General features: G+C 50.9%; 1 protein-coding gene across 6 annotated transcripts; it reads right to left on the reverse strand.

The window, feature by feature from the left end:
• Nucleotides 1–1,161: 1,161 nt before the first annotated feature.
• LARP4 (La ribonucleoprotein 4) lies at nucleotides 1,162–23,367 on the reverse strand. Of its 6 annotated transcripts, none has more exons than XM_068212387.1 (17): nucleotides 23,213–23,345; nucleotides 18,390–18,564; nucleotides 18,042–18,186; nucleotides 16,636–16,794; nucleotides 16,257–16,332; nucleotides 15,620–15,756; nucleotides 15,287–15,390; nucleotides 14,211–14,321; nucleotides 13,789–13,842; nucleotides 13,007–13,216; nucleotides 12,095–12,198; nucleotides 9,233–9,457; nucleotides 8,498–8,546; nucleotides 8,138–8,296; nucleotides 7,480–7,601; nucleotides 6,495–6,663; nucleotides 1,162–6,309 (listed from the first exon to the last, which is right to left on the reverse strand). In XM_068212387.1, the coding sequence occupies exons 2-17, from the start codon at nucleotides 18,438–18,440 to the stop codon at nucleotides 5,917–5,919; spliced, it is 2,268 nt and encodes a 755-aa protein (XP_068068488.1). In that variant the 5' UTR covers nucleotides 18,441–18,564; nucleotides 23,213–23,345; the 3' UTR covers nucleotides 1,162–5,916. The 6 variants fall into 6 exon arrangements, with proteins under 6 accessions (XP_068068488.1, XP_068068487.1, XP_068068485.1 ...); XM_068212386.1 differs by having other exon boundaries at nucleotides 18,042–18,189; XM_068212384.1 differs by lacking the exon at nucleotides 18,390–18,564 and having other exon boundaries at nucleotides 18,042–18,189; nucleotides 23,213–23,367.
• Between the last annotated feature and the right edge of the window lie 2,731 nt (nucleotides 23,368–26,098).

The raw sequence follows: 26,098 nt of genomic DNA on the forward strand, positions 1-26,098 counted from the left end.
TCTCCCGGCCCTGGACCGAACCCGATCCCCATCCCGTCCTGTTTCTGCTCTCGATCCCCGGTCCCGGTCCCAGTTCTGCCTCCATGCCTTGGCCTGCTCTCGGTCCTGGTTCTGCAGCCGGGCCCCATCGCCAGTCCCGGTTCTGTTCCCGATCCTGGTCCCAGGACCCATTCCTTTCCCGGCCCCAGGCCTGGTTCCACTCCTGATCCCCAATTCTGCTCCTGATGCCCGTCCCCGGTCCCGGTTCTGCTCCTGATGCCCGTCCCCGGTCCCGGTTCTGCCGCAGGGCCCATCCCCGGTTCCGGCCCCGTCCCCACGCCGAGGCAGCGTGCGGGGCGAAGCCTCTCCGGAGCTGGGTCCAGCTTGGGGCTCCCGGTCCCGGGCCGTTCGGGGCCGTTCCCCACCCGGGCTGTTCCCGCACCGCCCGGAGCCGGTCCCGGGCCGTTCCCCACCCGGGCTGTCCCCGCACCGTCCGGAGCCGGTCCCGGGCCGTTCGGGGCCGTTCCCCACCCGGGCTGTCCCCGCACCGTCCGGAGCCGGTCCCGGGCCGTTCGGGGCCGTTCCCCGCCCGGGCTGTCCCGGCACCGTCCGGAGCCGGTCCCGGGCCGTTCCCAACCCGCGCTGTCCCGGCACCGTCCGGAGCCGGTCCCGGGCCGTTCGGGGCCGTTCCCCACCCGGGCTGTCCCCGCACCGTCCGGAGCCGGTCCCGGGCCGTTCGGGGCCGTTCCCCACCCGGTCTGTCCCCGCACCGTCCGCAGCCGGTCCCGGGCCCCGGGCCGTTCCCCACCCGGGCTGTCCCCGCACCGTCCGGAGCCGGTCCCGGGCCGTTCGGGGCCGTTCCCCACCCGGGCTGTCCCCGCACCGTCCGCAGCCGGTCCCGGGCCGTTCGGGGCCGTTCCCCACCCGGTCTGTCCCCGCACCGTCCGGAGCCGGTCCCGGGCCCCGGGCCGAGCCTGCTGGAGCCGGGACTGGAGCCGGGACTGGAGCCGCTGGGAGCCCGGGCCAGCAGAGCTGAGGGTCTCCCGTCACCCCCCTTCCCTCCCACCAGCCCTGCACTAAAAACACTTCACCCTCCACAGACACAAGGGAGAGCTCCGGGAAGTGTGGTTTAAAGGTTTTTTTTTCTTTTTTTCTTTTTTTTTTTATTATTTTTTTGGTGGGTTTTTTTTCTCTTTTAAATCAGCTTTATTTTTCTAACTGTTATTTCAATTTCCCATAGCACCTTGGCAATGTCAAAAACAAATACAAATACATGTATTATCATTTGAACACTTAAAGCATGAACCTACTTTACACAAATTTTGTTTTGGACATTTTGACAACAGGAATAAACCAGAACAGACAGTCTAAAAGCCAGATAAGTCGCTTTTTTCTCCTTTCCTACCACTTTGAAGAGAGATCGTCAATGCCAAGGGGAAGCTGGATTCATCCGGGAGGAACAAGATGTCTGTAGTAACTCGAGCTCAATATATTATCTGAATATTTTGTATTCTATAAAAATTAGAACAAAACCCATTTATGCACAGTCTGTTTACATTTGAAGTTGCATTTTTTTTTTTTTTTGGAAACTGTATCCATAACTGAAGTTCCATAAAAATAAACATCTGGTTCTTAAATATAAAATTTTAAAGTTGTTACAGGTTAGTTTGCAGATGGATTATTTTTTTTTTCAGAAATAAGTTGCTTTAACTCCATTTCAAGTCCTCCCAACTGTACATTAAAAACAGACTCGGTGAACCTCTTGAAGTGCCTGTGCTAAAGGCACTGAAGAGAAGAGCCAACTGAAATACTACAACAACCCAAAATGATGTACCATCCCAAAGGAAGCTCCCACTATATGGAATATATACACGCAAAGAAGAGCATGAGAAATCATTCAGATTAATGGCAACAATCTTACGTTTCAGAAGGAAATATCAAAATTAGAAACAAAAACTCTATTGCATATCTGTAGTAATCAAGGATTTACAAAAAAACGCATCAGAAGCCATTTCCCCCCGAAGTGCATTTCTGTTGCATCATCTGTAATACAATGGTGCATTTTACAAATTTAAAATATCATCTGTACATACCAGATATCTCAGCCCAGGTAAACCCACCTGGGAACAGTAAAAATTGCAGACAGTTTCAAGACAATTAAGCTGATATTGACAAAGTAGTAAGGCCATAGCTATTTAACTACAGTAAAGCATTGATTAAGTCACTTATTTGCTACTGATCTGCCACAGTATCATCTTTCTCTTCTGGTTAATAGTGGGTTACTTCTTCACTTTTTTTGTTCCTACAGCTAAAACTGCAACATCATACTGTGCCAGGCTAATAAAAAAAAAAAAAAAAACAAAAAACCAACAAAACAACAAGAGCAGGAATGTAAGATACTATAAAACTAACCTAACGATAGAAATCAAAAGAAACAAAACTTTTTGCACTTTTAATTTTACTATCACATGCAAAGAATTTCTTCTTTTCACTCCCCAGCAGAAGCACGAGAGAGTGCCCCAATCTTTTCCACAGGCAGTAAATTGGAAAAGAACTGAACTGGGGAGTGTATTTCTGTCCCTAACGGAAGTCAACAACTCTGAAAACAAGTCACAGGTCCTAAAACTGAAAGTCAGGTGCGATTTGACCTCCTGGTACTGAGCATCAGCAGAGCAGGACAATTCTACGCCGTGAGGGTACGCCCAGAGGGAACCACGAGAGCTCTGGTCACTTGGAGAGCACCTGGAGCCCGGGACAGGGACCGGCTCCGGGGAATCCAGGAGCTGGCCCAGCACTGGGTCTGCCTCCAAAGCACCCCTCTGGCCCAGCTTCCCCAGTCTGCCCAACGGGTAAACTGGTGGGGACAGACACAAGACCCTCTTCCCCAGCCCAGCACCAGAGGAAAAGGCAAAGCCAGTCCCTGGCAGGTCCCAGTGCTGAGAACTCCCACCCCACAACACTTTCCCAGCCTCTGTATCCAACTGGGAATTTCCCCCTGCACAGAAAAGAACAGAAAGCAGAAGAATAAAACAAACCCCAAACCACAGCTGGAAATGGTGGAAGGGAAATGCTCACGTGAAGTCCTCGCACGCAGGTGTGAAATTAATCGTTCCAAGCGCCTTAAGCTGAGAGAAGTCTGGATATGCTGGGAAAAGCCAACAGTTACAGCCTGACCTACATCCCCTGCACAAGAGCCACGACCCGCTGCTGCTGGAAACACCCGCAGGACTCGCCGAGCACCCCCTTCCCAGCACCCCAGCAGGAAGATGGAGCCACAGCTGGTTGGGTTCTCCCACATCTGATCAATGACAAAGTCCCATTTCAGCACTCAGGTCCTCTCAGCACAAGCAAGTCACTGACACTGGATCAGGAACTCTGAGCCACACCTGCACCAGCCCCTTGTCCCTCTCAACTGCCTCCTCCAAAGAGCCAACGGCTGTCGGCACCCCAATGCCCCCTCAACATCCCAGAACACATCTCCCCTAAACACCCATGAACCATCCTACAGGCTTGTTTTGCTCCAGTTTGGCTGCAGGAATTGTTTAGAGCCTTTAAAACGAATTAAGCTTTGCATTCACTGCATTTCAGGACTTTGTGTCAAATATTTCAACTTCCCTATCGTTCCAACGAGAGTAGCATTATCAAAATAAAGGGAGAAGGGTCTGTAAGAATCCCTAAACTGTGGATGTGAGCAACGATTTTTTTTTTTAACTAAATTACAAAAAAACCAAAGCCACCTCCAAAACCCAGTACAGGTAGTTTCAAAGTGAATAGTGATTTTGGGGTTTCTATATACATACATACATATAAATATATATATGTATACATACTTCAGGACTCGAGGAAGCGGCGGGAAGCCGAGTTGGGGGAGGTTGAGGTGGGAGATCAGGAAAAGGTCCTTCCCCGGGGGGAGTGGGCACTGAAGAGGCTCCCCAGGGAAGGGCTCACAGCTCCAAGCCTGTCTGATCTCAAGAAGCTTTTAGACAACGCTGCCAGGCACAGGGTGGGATGCTGGGGGTGTCTGCAGGGCCAGGACTTGGACCCCATGATGCTGATGGGTCCCTTCCAGCCCAGCCCAGCCGATGGTTCTCTGACTCTCTCTTTGTAACATGCCTAGAAATGAACGGTTAACTGCATAAATACATTATATTGTGTTATGAATCAACTCAAAGCAATTGCCAAGCTGAATAATAAGTTAGAGAAATGACAACTCTGGCTTTATATATATATTTATAAAAATAGATATGAGTGTTCTCCAAGCAGTTGATAGAGAATTCCTACTGAGGCCCAAGTTGCCAAGGGTTATCTGGCTAAGAAATCAGAAGATGAAAAATTTCACAGTTATTTTAACTGCCACTTACATTCATTCTATGGCAACACGAGCATATATTACTAAGATGGTTACGGAATATATCACAATTGAATTTTCCAGTGTTCACAACTTACAACTTTAAATTTGTACACTTGCTATTCACTAAAAAAAAAAAAAAGAAAAAAAAAAAAAGAGGAAAAAATAAAGATGTGATTCTTACTGCTGGAAGCTACTTTTCCCTAACACTTTATACAGAACTTTGAACCCTGGTATGCTGATTTTGGCAGATTAATGCGCTGAATGTTTCTATTTCGGTCATTAATCACCCTGAAACTTAACCACTTACTGCACAATAGTGTTGCAAATTCAGTCAGCACACAGCTGGCAAGGAGCCACTGCTCCAGTAGCTTCTCTGAACACGAGGGGATTTCCTTAACTCTGCATCTTTAGTTCCACTTTAAACACTTAAAAACGAGTCAGTTGCTATGACATCAGCTGTAAACAACGAGTTCCCAGGAGTCTAAACCCTGATTTCTGGCAATACAGCAGCCAACAGCCTACTCCAGGGTCAGCACAGAGAAAGCCCAGCCACAGCTCTGGTTTGCTGCCCGGCCATCCAGAGATGACAGCCAGTGGCCAGAGTTCCCACCTGCAAGGCAGAATCCAGCACCTGCAGCGGGAATTCCAGGCTCCTTACCTGGGCAGGTAACACCAGGTGCTGTGTAGCCACCTGCCCGTCCTACCCTGGGGCTGCCTCAGGAAAACACACCAAGAAAAATGCACTAAAGTCTGTAATAAAGAAATTAGAGAAAGTAACAAGAGAGGGGAAAAGCAAACAAAACCCCAAACCTAAGGAGTTGCCCTCAAAAGGAGGCGGGGAGAAAGGGCATAATAAAGATTCTCACATGCTCCCTTTGCCTCCTTCCACTGCAGCTACGAGACAATTTCTGCTGTCCACACACTCTCGCCTACAGTCCAGTATCCTGCAAAACTTATACCTTAAAAAGCTTGCTGAATGAAATATTAGCAAGGTCAAGAGACTCTACTTCAAGCTGGAAACACGTGGGTTACACTACAGTAGTACATTCAGTTTTCATCATCAGTGACTAAGCGATGACAACAGTTCTGGCTGCGCTCGCTCCGCTCATGCTGCTGCAGAGGCCTCTGCAATGCCAGGCCATCCATGGCAGACACACCAGCCCACAAGCCAAACGTTAAATAGGTTAAAAAAAGGTCTAATTTTACAGAAATGCTCATTTTCCAAAAATAATATTCTCTTATCCTTTTCCTCCTACACCGAGGGACAGGTTAATTTGTCAACTCTCATTCTTTCACTTTGTCAAAAAGCTACTTTCACAATCCCAAAGCTGATTTCAAGCAGGAAACCCTCTGCAAATTAAGAACAAAAATACAAAAATTATAATCTCTGTATTTATAGTGATTGGAATCCTCCAGCATTTGTGAAATCACTTTTAGAGATGAATTTTAGGACCCTCCACAACTTCTCCACGCAAGCCACTCTCCAAGTTCAGTATTCCCCTTCCCGAATCCTTCCCTCCTCAGTCTCTCTGCTGCTCTTTAGTCCACAGCTCAAGTTAAACAGAGAATCATTGGCTGGCCCAGCGTTACTTTGGTGACCGGGGTGGCACGTACTGCTCCTTGCCCACGTACTGCTCCTTGCCCACGTACTGCTCCTTGCCCACGTACTGCTCCTTGCCCACGCGGCGCGGCGCTCCCTGAGGCGAAGATCTGCGTCCAAACTGGCGCCTCTGTTCCCTGATTTTCCCAGCAGCCCCCCTGGGAGCTCCGCTGCCGCGGAACCCGGAGTAATCCTTCATTCGACCTTCAGCCCTCTCGTGAGGAGCCTTCTCCGGAGCCTTCTCCGACGTACCGCTGTCTTCATTTTTGGCAGGGGGAACGATGTTGGTGCGGTGCTCCCTCAGAGGTTGGATAGGGACTGGAGGTGGCTCCTTTGGGGGCTTCTGGCAAACTTCGGCGTAGCTGAGCTTGCGAGGCTCCTTTGGGAGCAAGGAGAAGAGCGAGGTTTATGCACCACAACCACCTCCCAGCCCATCCCAGGCACGGAGCCACGGCACGACAGCAGCAACACGCACAGCGAGCAGAGGGGAGCTCCCAGGTGCACCATCAGCACATCCCAGAGAAAGCTCCCCGTGTCATCCCCATCCCCTGCTCTGGGCCTTACCTGTGTGGACAGAGCGGGAGCTGCACTTGCTTGAGCAGAAGGTGAGGAGGTGTTTGTCCTCGGTGGCTTTGCAGCACCGGTGGGACAGACGGATGCTGGCGGAGAAGCCGGGCTGGCCAGGTCCTTTGGAGCAGACACTTCTTCTGGTTTGCTCTCTGGCTGAACCGTGCTGATAAACCAACAGCAATTCAAATGAAAACCTACCGACACTCATGTTTCAGAGATTATTTCCTTTAAGTCACAAGTGCAGAACAGAACAGCGCAGCCATTCCCACCCGTATCTGTTCTTTCCATCTGGTGGCCTCTGGAGAAGATACCACCCAACATTACTGCCAGACACTGATGAGAGACCTTGCTAGAACATGCAAATGAGTCAGCAGCGCCTTGGCAGCCCAAGGGGTCACCAGGCTCTGGGGGCATGGGGCCCAGCACTGCCAGACAGGTGAGGGAGGGGACTGTCCCACTCTTCTGCACTGGGGTGGCCTCACCTCCAGTCCTGGGGGCAGTCTGGCCACCACAATATCAAAACCACCTGAAGCTGATGGAGAGGGTCCAAAGCAGGGACAAGGGGATGGGGCAGGGTCTGGAGGAGTGGCTCAGGGCTCTGGGGAAGAGAAGAGGGGAGAGGAGACTGAGGGGAGACTCATGGGGGGCTGCAGCCTCATCCCGAGGGGCAGCTCCGATCTCTGCTCCCTGTGACCAGGGACAGGACACGAGGGAACCACTGCAGCTCTCTCAGGGGAGGGATATCGGGAAAAGATTCTTCTCCCAGAGGGTGCTGGGCACTGCCCAGGCTCCCCAGGGAACGGGCACGGCCCCGAGGCTGCCAGAGCTCCAGGAGAGCTTGGACAGCACTGCCAGGGATGCCCAGGGTGGGATTGTTGGGGGGTCTGTGCAGGGCCAGGGCTCGGACTGGATGATGCCTGTGGGTCTTTCAGCTCGGGACACTCCGTAACTCCACGGCATGTCCATGTTCTCTGCATACCTCAGCACCACAGGCTCAGTCTGGCTCGGGGAGCTCACGCTGGGCACGGGCGGTTGGGCAGCGCCGGGCGTTTGTTCTTCTGGAGCAGGAGCCGGGCAGGGGCACAGGGAGTCTTTGCTTTCCTGCACACAGAGGAAAAAGTTGCAAAATACACAACGATACTCAAATTGCTCCACAATATGGCACTGCAAGACCTCTGAGAAGTGGGGTAGTCCCAAAGGCTGCTCAAGTCCTGATGATAGCAATTTTATTTCTTTTGGACCGTCACTTCTAAAGCAATACCTCTTTATATGGGCAGAACAAGCAGTGGGTAAAACCAGAACTATGGCTAGATCATCCAGAACGGCAGTGCTTGGTCCCACCAGCTCAAAGAAGGGATTCATCTGGAAAGATCCCTTCCCACACTCCACCAAACTGTTCCTACTCCAACACCAACATTCCTCCTTTGCCCGCTTTATTCCTAAACATCACCGAGTTTACAACAGCATAACTGCATGAGCCCCAGCTGCATTCCCGCAAAAAACCTGGGAAAGTGCACTAAGAAGTCTGGGATTAAAGCACTGGAATACGTGGCTCTAACACACCAACCCCTTGACAGGGAAAAGGGAGTCACAGCACCCAGGTACGCTCGTGGGTGTACAGAGACAAGACCAGGCACCTTCTCTCTGCAGACTCCTTTAACGACGTCGGACATCCTGCTCTCCAGCACAGGCTCTCCCAGAATTTTTGCTGTGCTGCCAGGCAAAGGTGGGAAATTGGATGCAAGCAAGTCAAACTTTGGTGTCTGAGTCTTTGTTTCTGCTGAAGGTTGAGGTCTCTGGAGAGGGAAAATACAAGTTACTAGAGTCGTAACACCGAGCAGTGAAAGCCCTGAGCAAGCTGTCAGGGAGCTTCCTAGAGAAACTGTAAACTCCCAGCGTAATCTGAGGATTTAAGGACTCTGCCATTCCTTCGATAACTGGGAATCCAACACTCTGCACTTGGTGTGACTCCCTGCAAAAAGGGAAGCAGAACTTACCGAAACGCGGTCGTCCTCCCGTCTCCTCCGACCTCTGAAGACGTTCCTCCTTTAAAGACAAGAACACCAGTCAGTGCATTCACCCAGCTGCAGTGGGCACTGCTCTGCATGAGGGATCCACTGCTGCCTGCTGAGCCTTCCCCACACATGGCTCTGGGATGTTCTCCCTCCGCACGAGGGGTCAAAGTTCCAGCTTTGGAAGAAGTTGGGAAAGAGTCAATATGGAAACAGCTCCTCTTTCTCAGCTCCCTGCATGAGCATCTGACCGAGCACAGGGACAATTATTTTATAGTAATAAACTTATTAGTCTGATTTCTCACTGATCTGCCCTTTCGAGTGTCTAAACACTGAGTTAAAAGAGATAAAAACAGTTAATCTTAAAATACTGAGGAGCATCAAATTCCCAGCCGAGGATTTACTTATTATTTACAGCAACAGATGCCGATTACTTCAACATCTGTTTTAATTCTGGGAACAAATCAGTTACTTTAAAATAAAGACACCTCACTGTCTTACTGCCAGCTGTTTGTCAAGAGTAACTACCAGCTGGAGAGTGAGACTGGAACCATTCCTGCTCCCAGGTCAGCATTTACTGCTCCTGATTTACTCAAACCTCAGTTTTCTCATGGCTGCTCCTTACAGAAACATCTTTTGTGCTGATGGTCGATATCTTTGGCTCACACAAGCCAAGTCCCAGCTGCTGTGTGACAGCAAACACAGGACACAGCCCTTTACCTGCCCCTGCCGACGCCGTAATCGCCGTTCTGCTCCAGCTGTGCCGTGGGAGAATCCTTCTGGGAATACCCCTGGTCTTGGTGCCCGGTTAATGAGCTGTTGTGTCGCTCCATGACAAAATTCCTTGAGCTGGTTCTGCTCAGGTCCCCCATGGGCAGGGCCCCGGCGCCGGGCGGCCCCTCCGGGTGCTCCGAGCTGCTGGACGAGCGGAAATGGGGCTTCACCCTGCAGGCACAGAGCAGGAGCTGTGGGACCCCCCCATGCTGAGGAACCACAGCAGAACCACCACCAACTGCAGCTCACCCACAGCTGACAAGAAAAGCAGGTCAGCAAGCACCAGAACTCCTGTTTGAGATTGCTGCCTAAAAGATACCCAGGAGGGGAAAAGACCTCCAAAACCTCAAACAACTTTAAAAAAATCCCAAAACCCTAGGGTTGCAGAAGAGCCAGGAGAACCCAGAGAGGAATTTTTCTTTGCCTGGGCCTGCAGCACTGGCACAGGGCATTGGAAATGGAGCTGGAGAAATAAGCCAAGGCCAAGGAACAGACTGATCTGGCCACAGGCAAACAAACTGAACTGACACAAGGCCAGGAGTGACTGAACATGGCAGATCAGGCCAGGGCAGCTGAGCCCTACCATGCACAGCCAGGCTCAGCCTGGCTGCTCCCATTCCCAAACCCTCAGCACTGACTCTGCAGCTCCCAAATCCCAAATGTTCCACCCCATTATCGATCATTCAGCTTTAAAGCTGTGGCTCCTTTGAGCACAGACACAGCTCTGCACTCGCAGTGCTGCTGCCAGTTCAGGCTCAGGGTCTTAAACGCAGAATTCTCCAGAAAAGCTCAGATCCAGCACAGTATGGAACAGTTTTCTGGAGCAGCACTTAGGTGTCTTCAACTATTTTCTACTTTTGCCCCTCACTGGTTTTCCATGCAGCACTGCTCAAAGACAAGAACCTAAATTTTCTCTCCTCTGGTAAACTCTGCACATCTCATAACTTAAGGGCAGCAGGAGGATTTTGCACACTTGCTGCTTTTAAACAACCTCATTATAATATTCCATTAAATCAGAAGAATCTCTCCTAGTGCCAGTCAAAGTACAATTCCTCCATCTCCCTTTCCCACAAGGATGTTGCAACAAATCAGCACAAAATAAATACAAGTGGCTTAAACAAATGTTTAGCTACAGAGAAAACTCCAGCAGTTAACCATTAACTGTCTGTACCACAAAATTAAACTACGTTTAATGGGTCAGGACAGAAACCCAAAAGCAGCAGCTGGATAAACTCTCCAAACAAGCTGCTCTGCAGGTCAAGAGGAGATTTGCTGAACAGAGATGAATTCACACTTCCCGGCTTCAAGAACCAGTTTTAAGGGTCCAAAAAAGTTTAAGTTTCCCGTCAGCAACAAGCACAGGGAGGAGGCGGAGCGAAGTCAACTGAATTCTTCCATTTTGTCCAAGCTGCTCTCAAAATGGCATATTCTCAAGTCACTGTTCAGCCCTCAGATCTCATAATCTTACCCGTCATCGAGAAGGCCACAGTCTTGTCTGGGCACAAGAGCAAAGCAGAAAAGACAAGGAAAGATAAAGGAGGGGGGAAAAGAAGAGCAGAAAGGAGGAGAAATGATGTGAGAGCAGAAGGAAGGAAGAGCAGGAGGAAGGAGAAGCAGGGAGCACAGGCTGCCCAGCCCCCAACTGTGACCTGTTCTCTCTTAGCGCGATACTTGATCATCACTGGGCCGACAGGACCTGCACACACTGACCCTAAAGCTGCAACCTCAAGCACCCAAGTCTTAAAAATTGAAGTCTTCACATAACCAGGATTTTAAAAGCTTAGGGTTATGCAGATGTGATGTACGAGGAGGCATTTCAAGGTGCTAGCACTTGGATACACACAGTTCTTGCACAGTTGCAGCATCTGTACTTCCATGAGGGTCCATATACCTCAGAGCTTTACAGGTTTTAAGACTGTGCACAATTTAAAGGAAAAAGAAAAAAAAGCCAAACCACCTTTGCCAAGATGTGAGCTGGGAGCTGAGCAGCTGCACCTGGAGCAGCTGCTCCATCTTCCAGGCAGTCACGCTCCCAGTTCCACAGTCTGTGCTTAAGACTCTGCTGAGTCACCACAGACCAGAGCCTGAAGTTCCCCTTCTGCCAAGAGCCACAGACCTGAACTGCACCACAAACCCGCTCACGGCCCTGGCAGCTGCCGACTGATTCCTCTAACGATACCAACAGCAATTGCCATGATCCCAGCCCAGTGCTGCACACAAACAACTCCCACCCCCACACACACGTTACAACTCCACTGTGCTCACAGAGCAATTGCTCCAGCAATACAGAGTGTTTCCTCCTCCCCAGTGTTTGCATCTGAGCTAAGTTCTTACAGCTCTCAGGAAAGATGGGGATAAAGCAAATAAATTACAGGAACAGCCCCAGCATCAAGCAGTTGGACGCAGCAGTCAGGACAAGCAACTCCCACTGCAGGAACCAGCAGCTCCACAAGCCTGATCCCAGCAGGAAAGGCTCATGTTGGGCTGCAGGAGTTTATAATCTGGGTATAACAAACATAATTACAAGTATGACCTGAGGAGGAAGTTATTTATTTGTCTGCAAAATTCCTCTGAGGCTTTTAAAAGAGTTACCTTGGCTCTCACCAGCACTGTGTCCATTATTTTAGGATCTTAAGCTGCTGCCTCCTACTTCAATTTTTAATTAAGTTGAAAAACATCACATGATTGATAAAACAAAATAAATAATGTGGTCCCATCAGAAAGCACTGCATGTGACATGCAAGGAACACTTGAGGCTCTCAGCAGTGTCAGTTTTGCAGGAGCAAACTCCTGGCAGAACTCTCTTACCGATTCCTGTGGAATGGGCGACCGATACTGAGAGAAGCAGCATTTGTTTTGTATGATCCTGGTGTATTAAAGCCATTCACAAATCCACCGTTGGGAAACGGGGCCTGCAACAGACACAACAGACTCAGTGGCTGAGCTACAAAGAGAACACTTGCAGATTAACGACCAGCTTCAGCAGTTACTCGTGGCTGTAATTTCACACTGGGCTACAGCATCTGCTGTGGTGGGAACTCACTACTCCAGCCAAATCCCCACAGGTTCGCAGTCTGCATCTGCTTTAGCAGCGTTCCCCCGTTCCTGGAAAACTTTGGGCTCTTCCAGTAACACAAGCTGCAGGATAATGGAATTTCACACCAAAATTCCTTGAAATACGTGGCAGCCAATGGTGAGACTGGCAGCTCCTCTGACAGTGTTGCTTCATCAGGGCTGTGACATAAATGTCATAAAACTGAAGGATCTGACCAAGAAACCTGGAGCACCCACTCACCCTAGTGATTATTAACCCAATCATCCCCGATGGGCTGGGCTCCTCTGTCGCTATTGGACACGAAATGGGTACACAGAAGCTTGGTAAGTTCAAAAGGGAAAAAGAGCCAGTTTTATTCAAAGGTCTGGTATTTATAGAATTCCAAAGGTGACCGTGGATTGGAGGATGGAATTACCACCTCTCCAACCACACCGGTCCAAAGATCAATCAATCATTTCTCTCTACCCACAGAGAAATATGGAAACTATTCTATTTCTACATGAAATCGTGTAGAACTCTTGACTCTCAAATATGTAAACATTATCAGAAGGCTAAAGAAGTTTTATGAGAACTTTAAAACTTTCAAAAGAACTATAAAAGAAAACTTAACACTTTTAAAAATCAGGGCAACACTCCTCCTCCCCTTCTCAGCAGCTGTTACTCACCAGTGGTGTCTCAAAGTAAGGTGCAGGATTTGGAGACCACGTCTGAGGCACGATGCTGTAAATCGAGTACTGCTGAGGGCTATATACAGGCTGCATAAACAGGGGGGAGGCAAACTGGGCTTGGGTCTGCACGGGCTGGGGATACACACTGGAATCCACGACCCGGTAACCATTCTTAGCAAAAAACGTGTTGATGGCTTTTATCCTGGCCTGCAAGACAGCACATCACACCACGGTCAGCTGGGAGAAAAGGAGAACGTGGAGTCTTTCTTGCCTGCTGGAGGGATGTGAAGGTTGATTATGAACAAAAACTGATAAAATCAGTCCAGCTCGTATTCCCACAGCATGGTAAGGGGAAGGACACACGCTGCTTTAGCTGGGTGATCTGTAACTGTCCAGACTCCAATCGTGACAGCTCCTCTCACAGCACATGCACTTTGCTCCAGCCTGCTTTGTGCAGCAGCCAACTCAAGGCTCACAGCGGCAGGAATCCCTCTCCTGAGCTCTGCAAACCCACATTCTGGGGCAAGAGGAGAAGGGAAGCCAGCACAGGAATGTATTTCACCCCCCCTGGGAGGCAGTGCTGTGAGTAACCAGCAGCCACTGAACTGTAATTTGTCAGAGCTCCCCGTGACCTCGTTCACGTTTCCAGCCTCCAGAGCCAGAGTTATGGACTATCCCAGTGCTGAGTCCTTGCTTCACCCCCCACAAACGGTCACCATCATCCAAACAGAAACAACACAATTCAATCCCAACAGAAACAGCAGCTAAAGCAGCCTCACCATTACTGGCTTGCCCTGAAAGGTTTTCACTTCTTCCCTCAAGTATTTGAACGCCTGCAGATACAAAAAAAGATCAACATTAGAATATCTTGATAAAGTTGTACTTCCCAAAGGATGCTCCATAATTTAACACAAATGTGCAGTCAAGTGCTTCCCTGTGAGCTAAATTCATTAAGACTTCAAATTCAGGATTCTAGTGCCAGTCATGGCCGGAGGATGCCAAGGCAAGAGCCAGGCAAGGGAATTACAAGCCCACAGTCTCTCAGCTTTGGTCTCATTAACCAGAATCTGCCAGTAATCTCTTAAAACAACAAAAAGGGGATCAGTAAATAAATATCTCTTTTAGCTACAGGAAGCACAAGTGCCCTTTCCCTGAGCAGGGGAAGGATTAAAGCTGGGGTGTCAGAGGAAGGCAGCCTTACCTGTTGCGCGTCTGTGTCGGACTGGAATGTAACGTACCAGTTGTTGTTGTGAGCAAACTCACAGCTTATCACCTTGGGGCAGTTCTCATTCTTGAACAGAGCCTTCACCTCCTGGGGAGAGAAGTTCAGGGCCCTTGTACAGTGAACACTAAAGTGACCCAAGTTTTTGCTCCAGCTCCTCAGCTGCTGCTCTCCCGTGACCAGGGATGTTGTCTTATTCCCCTGACCAAATCGCCCTCTACCTTAACCCACAAATCTAGTTCAGCCTCCTGGGCTCCCAAGATAAAACAGAGCAGCCACAGCTGGTAAGAAAATCAAGATCTGCGTAGACCTGGTGATGTTTTCATATGAAACAGGTGGGAAAAGTGTGGCTTTAGATCAGCAGAGTCATGGAGACAACAATGATTCCATGAAATATTTCCAAGTCAAGGCAACCTGACAGCTTTGTGATAATCAGATTGTAAAGAGAGGGACAAGCAGCTGCTCAGAGTTTGCATTAAAAGAACTCATTAAAAATGCTGGTAGAAAAACACCATGGATTACAACTTTAAAAAACAAAGAACTAAATCATTCTGTTCGCCAAGTATCAGGAGGAATTTTATTATCCTCCCTCCTCGAGCACAATGAGCTCAGCTCACGCTGGGACTCAATGAATGAGAAATGTTTAGCAACATTTCTTGCTGCCAAAACAACTGTCTGACTTCAAGTAAAGTTATTGCTGTGACAAAAATTTAGCCTGAATTCCAAGCTATGCCCTGGACTGATTTATTTTTGGATCTGAAAAGAAACCAGTTCAAACTTCCTTCCAGAAAAGGCGAGCTAGCTCAGCTTCAGTGGGAAAAAAGTTTACTTAAGAAGGTTTAAACATAGTAGTAAACAATGGGAAGGGATAATGACAACAGGTTTTTGTTTTGGCTGTTTTGACACTGCACCCAGGCGGAAAAAGTTACTGAGGTGGTCTAGAAGAAAACTATCCATGTATAATCCAATTAAACACCAGCTGACCTTTTCCTGGTGCTGTTGAAAACACCTTCCAAAACCAGTAACAGTTATTTATTTCCTTTCTCTTTATTTACCTCTATAGGTGTAGTTTCAGGGATCTCACGGAGAATAATAATACATCGTTTGTGGTTTGGTCTGACTTTCTCCCCCCTTTCATCCACTTGTACCATAGGAGAAGCTGAAAATAAAGTATAAAATTTGGACATCTCAGCAGTAGTAGACTCTCTCATGGAACTTGGAAGAAAGAATGCGAATTCAGGAGTTTGGAAGAGCCTCCTACTCAGTAAAGTTTCTGTCACCATTTACCAGAACAACAAACCATAAGCAGCTCAGAGACTGCAACATCCCTCTGAAGCATGGAAGGATTCTTTATGCCACTGATGCAGATACCAAAGTCCCAGACTTACATCTCAAAACTTCAAGAATAAGGTCCATGTCTGTTGTCAGCTTCTTAATCCCTTCCATGTTGGCAATTGTCCATATTGGAACAAACTGATCACTGTCCATCTGAGACATCAAGTAGAGATCCTTTGAAAGATTCTCTCTAAAAAGATATAAAATTATTATTAAATAAAGATCCTGAACCTGACTTAGAGAACACTCAAAACAAGAGGATAACTACAGGCTTAAATAAATATTCACCAGTACCATTCACAACCAAACCACCCTCAGATTTTCTCTCCTGGAACAAATCCCAGAAAATCAACACAAAACAGAGTAAGATAATTTAAAAAACTTAATGAAGTTCCAGTGCCCTACACGGCGGTCTGCAAAAAGGATCTGCCAAAAAGACTTCTGGTGCCACTCAGTACATGATCTCAACATCTTATGACTGTGGAGCACAGAAGTCATCCTCATCCAAGGACACAGCTGCACAGACAGGACTGAAACAGCTGGAAGGTGCCACAGGGCTTCCACAGCACATCAGCAAATCTTGGATTGTGTTTTTATCAAGATGATGGTAGATATCAAGGCAAGAAGAGGGATATTTGCCAAAGATTATTTAATAAAGGGTTTATACCAAGCTGAATTGACTGCACCTACCGAGAGAAGCAGAATTCAAGCTGTTTTCTCAAACATTCTCTGATGTCTTCTGTGGACACAGTGGAGCTGCCATCACCTGAAAGGGATCACATCCACCATCAGCTCCCACTTCCATGGCAACAAGACACATCTCATTGCAGAATACAAGAATGAATCCCTCTGGGTAGGGCCAAGAGGAAAAGCTCATCCAAGATGCTCAAAGACACTCTCAAAATGACTCTGATCCCACTTTGCACCTGTTTGGCCACACGTTGAGGCCATCCTGGAGCTTCTTGGATACACGTGGACATGTCAGAGCTCTAACCTGGTCACACCACACTCAGAGCAGCTCCAGGGGGGTTACAGACACTGACAGCAGCATTTGAGCTTTAACACTCACCAGACACTTCATAGATTTGGTATCCCAGCTCTTCAGTCGCCAGGACAATTCCATTTGCTGACGCCTCATCAACTCCTGTGCCATTCCTCGGGGCTTCACAGGACGGGGAATACATCACTTCATACTGCTTGCAGCTGTCCTCTGAGATCTCTATGTTACCTGGCAAAGGAACACACCAGCAGCAGGAAACCTCCTGTCAGCCTCAGCATATTTCCCATTTCAAAAATTCTGGCTACCAACATTAAAATAAGTACTCAAGAAAGCTGTACCTGAGAGTGTCCAACCTTAGCCTGTATTTCTTTGACTTTGTGTTGGATAGAACCTTTACCTCTCTAATTTCAGGAAGATCTGGTTTGCACTAGGCTCTCAGGGAAAAGTAAATAAAAGTAAATAAAGGACCCTGAAATTGATCCCCTAAGTGGCAAGAGAATCTAAAAACCAGTCCTTCCACATGAAATTTAAAATATTTAAGTGAGGTTCCTAAAAACAAGGGATGAAAATTGCTTACACTGCCTCAATTGCTTCACTTTGTTATGAAGAGACAAATGAGTTTCTGTCAGGCAAAGCACAAACCCAGCACTCTCTCCTCACTTCTGCTGACTTACCAGAAACCTTTGACAAGGCCATACAAGCTGAATGTTCTCTTCTTTATCCCTAACTTTTACTAAACCATTTTGCAGGGAATCTTCTGCATCCTCTGCCATGCTTTGAGTCACCTTAGCTACATCCCTGGATCAAGTCTGAGCCAAACAAGTGAAACCAGTTGAATCCTGAGCTCTGGACACTGCCTGTGCCATAAGGATGGGAATGGAACTGCAGTGGATGGAACAGCCTGAATGGAAAGGAGTTAACCACGGCCACTGCAGAGGGTCTGAACAGAACAAACGCTCCTGACAGCTCTCAGCAGCACCTCAGCTCCCCAGGACTGCAGGTGGATGGAACTGCAGTGGATGGAACAGCCTGAATGGAAAGGAGTTAACCACGGCCACTGCACAGGGTCTGAACAGAACAAACGCTCCTGACAGCTCTCAGCAGCACCTCAGCTCCCCAGGACTGCAGGTGGCCCTCAGATCTCATTTTCCTGTTCACAGGGTCCAGTGGATGCTCAAGTGCAGCAATGTCATGAATCCATTTCTACACATTCAGCACCCTGCTCCCCTCTTAGCGCGTTACTTGGTCATCACCGGGCCCCCTGAATCCTGCTCCAGCAGAGCTCAGACACCTCCCTGAACCAGAGCCCACCACCCTTACCAACCACCTGCTGCTTTCCCATCTTCCCTTCACACACACTGCTCCACCAGCACTGACAGCCTCAAGGACAAGAGCCAGAGGTTGCTCCTCCCAGCTGAACTCCCCGAGTGTCCCCCAGGAGGGGCCGTACCACCACCCCTGGCCCAACACCTCACCCTCGGCTGGAGTCCCCTGGGCTGCTGCGGTCTCCTGCCACGTGTGCTCTGTGCCATTGGTGGGGGGCACGGCCTCACCACTGCCCTGGGGCACTTCTTGCCACACTTTTGCGTTGGGGTTCAAGCCAGCACCTTTCGATGTTACCTGCTGAAGAGATCAGAACGCTTTGGTTAGTTAGAGCAACCCAGAGAAGCCTCAGAAGTCAAGCCAGAAAATACAGGCGAATTTAGTGATTGTCTCTAGAGTTCCACATCTCAAGTGTCTACCCAGCTATTAAGCACCTATGTGATTTTTTTATTAATGAAAACAGGAAAATCCTTGGTATTTTCCAAGTATTTCGTTTCTACCTCCATTAGAAGTGTTGCCTTCAACCTCTCTTTATTGACATCCGACAACATCAGCGGAGGCAGCGGCTACTCGGCAAGGGCTCTGGGAACTCATAAGCTTTTAAAGACTTGACTGTCATAATGCTCCAGTCCCCTTTCACCAGAAAGGGAAATTTTCCCTCCTCCAGACCCCTTCCTAGAAAGGAAGGTAAAAAAACATATGTCAAGGAGAAGAAACTGTATAACTTAACGGAATTAGTGACATCTGTACTAACCAAGCATCACCTGTGCTGTGCCAGGTTCCTCCTGAACTTACCCCATTCCCCCAGGAATCTTACACACATCAACGAACACTAATGGTTTCCTTAGACTGGTAACCAAGGAGATTAAAGGTTCTGAATTGCCAAGACAAACTTACACACCATCCCAGCCTGCTGGGGAGAGAACAGGATCTTCTCACTTTGGGTCTGGGCAACAAGGACCATAATTAGAGTCAAAGGGTTACAAATGAAACAGACAAGAAAAACTGCAAGACTCCAGCCTGGCACCTGACACAGAGAAACGCTCATTCCCACAGCACAAGGTAAGAGTCCTTCAAGGTCCCTCTCCCAGAGCTGCTCAAAGGCATTTTGGGTGAGGAATCCAACAATCCAGCAGCAGCACGGAGGAAAAACGTGGCTTCTGCTCCTTTCACACGGTGAAATAATAACTGTAGTTATGGGGTAGTGAATAAAACTACCCTTTTGCAAAAATTCTCCCCCCAAGATACCCCAACACCCCGCAAGCAGCTATAACAGTTCCTCCAGCCACTGAACGATGCTCCACTCCACTGCTGCAATTTGCTGGACTTTAAAAGGTGAAAGCCATTAATCCAGCTCATATCCACAAACACACAGATAAGCAAGCTGGATATGCTGGAGGCCAGGCTCCTGGATTCTGAAGTTAAGGAGTGGCTCGCTACCAGGCCTCAAACACACAGCACAGGATAAGGAAGCAGTTGCAATAGCTTTAGAGATAATTCCTCTGCCAAGGTCACACCTCGTGCCAGAGCTGTTTGCTGCAAGGACAAGCCCCAGCTCAGTAACAAGAAGCCTCCAAAACTGGAGAAGTTCAAAACAACCGTGTAAGAAGCAAACAAAGACCACGGTTTTTGCAAAGCTCTGAGATTGAAACCCCCCACGCACAACTGATTTAATCCACATAGCAACAGAGTCTTCCCCTCCCGTTAATCTTTGCCCAGGAGCAGAGCTGGAAACTGGAAATAGTTCAGGGTGAAAGGACACATGTGTATTTCCCTTTGCAGATTTCAGAGTAGTTGCTCCCCAACAAAACAACCTGCAAAGCAAAACCCAGTAACCTGCTGCAACCGCAGGCTCTGTCTCTGCAGCTCCGCAGCTCCAAACTCAGTTCTGCTCAGCTTCTGGTCACTCCTGGGGCAGCATCACCTGCCCACATGGGCTCCTGCTCACCGACCCAGAGCCAGCAGTTCCTTGAACTTACTTCTCAACACAGCAAAAAGAAACGAGACACATCCAGGAGATGATTCATTCTTTTCTAAAAATAAACCACGCCTCACTACCTACATCTCTAAGGGTAGCACTGAGCTCAGGCCTAAAGTAATTTGCAGGAATAAATGTGATAAAGTGAAACTGAAACACTTTGCTGTGGTTACTGCATTTCTGGAGGTGATTGGGACTAAAACAACTCTGATGAAGCGATGAACACGATGGCTGGGACACACACCTGGAACGGAGCGTGGGCCACTTCCCCTCGTGCTAGAAACAGCGAGCTGGAACAGCCCAGCAGGATGCAGCTCTGCTCTCACTCATCTTAACAGCAAAACCCCACGGACTGCAGAGGATAAAAAGTCCCTAATTTACATCAGCTTTTGGGAAATTCATGCTGCGCTCCATGAGCAAAATCGCTCCATCCTGGCCAGCGGCTCTTCAGAAGAGAAGGCCAAAATATCAATTCTTGCTTATTTAACTGAGGCTGCAAACACCGAGCGTGTGGGATTGGCTGCAGCACGATCCTCCCAGCTGCTATCGGGAACTTTCATGACGAGGTTAAAGCTTTACAGAGTGACAAAGGTTGGGAACACTCGCTGGGATCCACGAGCTGACAAAGCTCTCCTCCTCAGCACAGCTTCCCCGCTCGCTCACACTACTTCTGGGAAATGTGGATCAAAGATTCTCCTCCAGCAACTCCTAAAAATTGGCTATTGAAGAAAATTCTCATTCTGAAACATGGCAAAGGATATTTTTCTTATTGTAATTACATCTAAATTACACTTAACCAGATTCAATGAAGCTAGCAGAAATACAGGCACTCAAAGAGTTTTAAAGCATTCGATTTTAATATTAACTCAAATTATTCTGCAACCAAAATCCTAACCCAGAGCTTGTGACAGATTTCCTGGAGTAGACAAACTCTCTTAAACAGAAACAAAGCAAAAAATCCAGAAGAGAATTTAACCAAACTTGCGAGGGGAGAAACTAACCCTTTTCCAGAAATGGAAACGTAAGCAGATGGAAAAACCCCAAGGTCAGCAAAGCTACGGGAGGCAGCTGAGAGAAGCCTCGTGCTGGCGGGGGGACAGGCAGGTAGGGACCCCGAGGGGCTCAGACACGGTGTGACCACCTTCTCTGAGGGGAGTCACCGCCACCTCAGGAGAGCTGATGCAGACTCAGCGTCTGGAGAAGGAGAAGGTGGTGTCAAACCAACACACAGAACTCCCCCAGAGCTGCTGGCAGGTTTCAGGTAACATTCAGCGCTCTGCTAACTCCCAGCCTCACAGTAACTGCAGAGGTCACAGGAACATCCCTCCCACCAGCAGCTGCAGGGTTTTCCACTGAGGAGCCTGCTCCACGCCTTGGAAAAGCCAAGGCACAGCTGTGCTGCCTGAAGGTGGTACCTGTGTCAGAGGAGCGTGAACAGGGGCAGTGTGGGGTCCCAGCAAGCCTCACCTGCTCCAGAGGGCCAACAACGCTCAGTGCTTCCCACAGTCCTGGATTTCTAACCAGGAAACATCATGGGCAGCATTTCACCCACCTGAAACACACAGACTCCCATTTCCCCAGTAATTACAAATATATGGAATCAGGAGCACATACCCATCTGAGTGGAGCCCACTATCAATTCCATTTCTCTCAATGTATTTATTAATATTCCCAACGCACCTAATTACTGTTAACAGCACACAGATCCTGGCTTAGAAGGAGAAAAAAGCCCTGCCCCAAACATAAACGTATGAAACAGCACGAGCCTTATACAGCCCTTACACAGCCATCACTGCAGAGATTTGGAATTAAAGGATGTCGAAGAAAACCCAATTCCCCCTCACACACTGTGAAGGGCTCGGCACAATCACCAAGTTTAAAACAAGCACTGACAGCTACAGCAACTCAGCCAATCGCCCTGAAAACCTTGGGTCTTCCACGCATCCTGTGCCTTATTTTCCAGGCATCCCCAAAGATCCCCAGATAAAGCTGCTGCCTGCTCCCAGGCATCCAACTGCAGCATTCCAGGATACCTAGCTCTGAGCTCCAGTTCTCTGTCCTGACAGCGAAAAGAAACCTTCAGAAAGCCCAGATGGTCCTCAGGAACTCAAAATTAAATATTATTGAGGCTTCCAGCACGAAGATCACAGAAACTTCCAACAGCATCAGAGGAAGATCAGAGTTGAGTTTTGTGCTTTAGGCCACCCTAAATTCCCAAAGTGCTGATGAGCTCCAGCTCCCATCCACACCAGCACCAGCAGCCATGTGCTCCCGGATTTGCTCCAGCTCCCGTCCACATCTCCATCCCTTCCATCCCGGCATTCCAGAACCCGCCTCGTGCACCGCCGCTCACTCGCGGGGCCGCCCCGCTCAGCCGGGGATGAGGCAGCTGCTCATGCCTCCCATCAGCCCCAGCAGTTCCTCTTCCAGCAGAACGCTGCAGCCCCTAATTCTCCAGGCCTGTCACGGCGTTCAGGACACCTTTCAGTCCTCCCCGCGAAGCCAAGGAACGTTCAGCTCAGAACTGAGGGGATTCACTTAAGAGAGAGAACGTGTCTCCCAAACCGCTTCATTTAGAGGCTCCTAACCACGGAGCACGTGTTGGTGTTTGTGTGTGAGCCCACCAGCACCATCTCACCCCTGAGCAAAAAAACCCCCCCGAGCTGAACCCTCTCGCGCAGACACAGCCCAGCGCCCGCCCGGCTCCCTCCGCTTCTGCCCCCGGCCCCGGCAGCCCCCTGCTCCGGGCACGTTCTGGGATCAAACTCGGCGCAAAGTTTACAGCGGCCACCGGGGTTCGTTCAGCGAAGGCTAAAACCGCTTCCCCGAACCCCCGAAACGCCGCGAGCAGGGGGAGCCCCATCCCGGCCCACAGCGGACACGGCGCCCGCCCTCCTCGGTGACCTCCAGGGCCGGGCCGGGCCGGGCCGGGCCGCGCTCCTCGTCCCGCCCGGAGAACGGCAGAACCCCCCCGCCCCTCCCGCGCCGTAAGCCACCCGCAGTGTTTAATTAAAATTAACGAGGCGCCGCGCTCGCGGTCGGCCCCGCGGGGCCGCACCGCGTGTCGAGAGGCCGGGCCGGGCCCGCTCCTGGGAGGCCTCGGGCAGGCCCCGCGTGTCCCGCGTCACCTTCACGGCCGGGCCGCGGCGGCACCCGAAGGTCACGGCGGCGCCTCCCCCGCCCCCTGCCCCGGCGGAACCTTCCAGAGCGCTCACCGACCCCCCTCACCCGCCCGCGGCCGCCGCCCCCGGATCTGCTGTGTCAGCCCCGTCCCCTCCCCCGGCGCGGCCGTGCGCGGCCTCCCGCCGCCGCCTCCCGCCACATGGCCCGGCGCCGTCACCTCACCTCCACGAACAGCAGCATCGTGCCGCCGCGGCCGGCGGGCCCGCGCTCCCCGGTGCCCGGAGCGGCGATCGGGACACGCGGGCTCCGCCTCCGGCCGCGCCGCCCGGCCCGGCCCGTCCCGCCCGCTCCCCGCCCGCCGCCGCCGCCTCTTCCGGGCGCACCGAGCGCGTCCGGGGCACGGCCGGGACGCACCATTCCCGCGCGGAGCCGGGGGGGGGGTGCGGCCGCTCCGCCCGGCGCCGCCAGAGGGCGCAGCGGCTGCGGCGCCGCGCGGGGGAGGCGGCGCCCCCCGCGCAGGGAGTGGACGGGCCCTGAGCCGCCGTGTGGGGAATTCTCGGGTTTGGGGTTTTTGGTGAGGGGGGGATTGCTTGGCTGATTTTCGTTTGTTTGTTTGTTCGTTCCTAATTAAAGAGCTCATAATCCTCTGTGCTTCCTACAAACCCATGCAGCCGCGCCGTCAGGCCCCGCTCCGGCCCCACCGCCCGCCACGGCCCCTTTTTTCCCCCGGTTTTCCCCGTTTTCGGGCCCGCGGGGACACTGCGGAGCGGGGCGGCGATCCCGCGGGTGCCGCTTGCCGGGGGCGCCGAGGGATCGTCCCTCGCGGTGTCCCCCATCGAGCCTGTCCACCCTCCCGCGACCCCGGCCGCAGGTGGGCAAGGGGCCCGAGCGGCTGCCAGGGCTCGCCCCGGCCAGGAACGGCTGGGGAAGTGCTGGGAAGGGGCCGTGACTGCCGTGGGGATGTCGCAGGATCAGGATTTCCTCCAGACAGGGCACGACCCCACGGCGCTGTCCTGGAGGAGTCAGGCCTGGCTTTGGCTCTTCTTTTGGGGAAGGGCTTGGCGGAGTCCACTGGAGCCCAAATTGTCCGTCCTGTGCCTTGCCCAGGTAACGCTCCTGCTGCGGGGTTACACACCTGAGCTCAGCCATCACAAGGGCTGAGCAGGGCCCAAACTGTCCTGCTGAAAGTCCTGAGATCCCGAAATCCTGTCCTACGCCCCCACTTGGGTGTCCCCCGCAGACCCACTCGGGGAGCGGCAGGAATGATGCTCTGAGGGGATTCCTGCCAGGAAAAGGCGCCTTGAAACCACTTTGCTTCAGAGAAACATCCACAGAATTTCTTACAGCGCGTTGAGGTGTAAGTTGTTGGTTTTGGTAAGAGAATTAAAACACTCCGGTGTGGGTGGAGGATGGAGATTCCAGCCCTCAGGTCCCCTGCCACGAATCCGTGCCCTGTGAGGGACCCCAGCAACGCCATCACCTGCAATTAGGGCTGGGCAGATCCGTGTGGATAAGTTGGAGCCAGGGAATAATCAGGGTCCATTGAGGAGATTAGACACGGAGCACAAGCTGCCCAGCAAACACAGCCCAGCTGGCAGGCCCTTGGCTGTTCCGTGGGTAGCAGCTCCAAGACATGGAGGAGTGAAAGAAAAAGAAACACAGGTCAAACAATGAAGCTGGAGCAGGAGAAATGGGAGGGGACCGTTCACGCGCTGCAGAATGTATTTTGGAATCCTCTCGCTGCCGAGAGCTGCCCGACCTCAGTCCGCAGGGACGGCACGGGAGCAGCCCCCTGTCAGATCAGTGTTTGTCACATCAGGCCCTGGCCCCTGCTCCCTGGGACCAGGGACAGGAGCCAAGGGAGCAGCTGGAGCTGTGTCAGGGGAGGGTTAGGTTGGATGTCAGGAAAGGTTCTTCCCCCTGAGGGGTGTCGGGCACTGAAAAGGCTCCCCAGGAATGGCCGCAGCCCCCCAAGGCTGCCAGAGCTCCAGGAGCACGTGAACAACGCTCTGAGGCACAGGGTGGGATTGTTGGGGTGTCTGTGCAGGGCCAGGAGCCGGACTGATGATCCTTGTGGGGCCCTTCCAGTTCAGGATATTCCCTGATTCTATGATGTAGTGAGACCTCATAGGTCCCTCGAGAGTGAGAACTTCTTCCTCCTCATCCCCTTCCCCGATAAGAAGCCATCAGACTGAGCACTTGTCCTCTCCAAAGCACTTTGCAACCATTAGCTCCTTAATGCTCACACCCCTGGGAAGGGTAAGCATCACCCTCTGCTCACAAACCTCCTGAGCTCCAAAGCTGCTCCTTAATTTTGAATGTGCCCAAATGGAGCTCCCAAAGCCACGGAGGGATCGCAGCATGGAACGCTTCCTAGCCCCGTTTCCAGACCTGCTGAGCACCTCAGGTCCCCCAGGAGCTGAGGACTCCTGGACCCAGGCTTTGCTGGGATGTAAATTACCACTAATGCTCAGATTAGAGCATTTCCCAGCAGTTGCTTCTGTCCATTCCATGGAAACGCTCGGCTGGTAAAGGCTCAGTGTCACCAGGACACTTCCAGCTCGGGAACACTCCCAGCCTCTCTGGCTGGGGTGGAAAACCAGGCCTGGTCCATAGAGTGAGAAAAGAATTCCTGCTGGGTGACAACAATTCCGTGTCAGCCAAGGGAGAAACGCAGGAGTGACACCGCTCAAGCCGGGACACGAGCAGGTCCTGTTGTCACCTGCTGGGAGGTGAAACAACCAGTTCTCTATTTATACCCAGGCAGGTTCTTTCCTGTGAGTCACCAGCTGTGACTGAGGCACGGGCAGTTCCCCTTGAGCCCCATCAGGGCAGCCCAGGAGCTCCCAAAGCCTTCTCCCGGCAGCTGGGTTTGGAATTTCAGCAGAAACAATTGTTCCTGCTGCCCAGGGTGTTCCAGAGTGAGCTGGTGGACACACACATGAGACATCCCAGTCTGAGAACAAGCAAAGGGCGAGGCAAGAAGCTCCTTTCCTACAGCAGTCCCTCACCCAGCTCCATGGAATCAGAATATGGAGCCATTTCTGTCTTGTTATAGTCAGATTATCTGATGTGAGCCGATGCCAGTAAAAACTGGGATTTCCTGTC

Source organism: Anomalospiza imberbis, chromosome 22 (assembly GCF_031753505.1).
Source record: "Anomalospiza imberbis isolate Cuckoo-Finch-1a 21T00152 chromosome 22, ASM3175350v1, whole genome shotgun sequence".
NCBI classification, from domain to species: Eukaryota; Metazoa; Chordata; class Aves; order Passeriformes; family Viduidae; genus Anomalospiza; species Anomalospiza imberbis.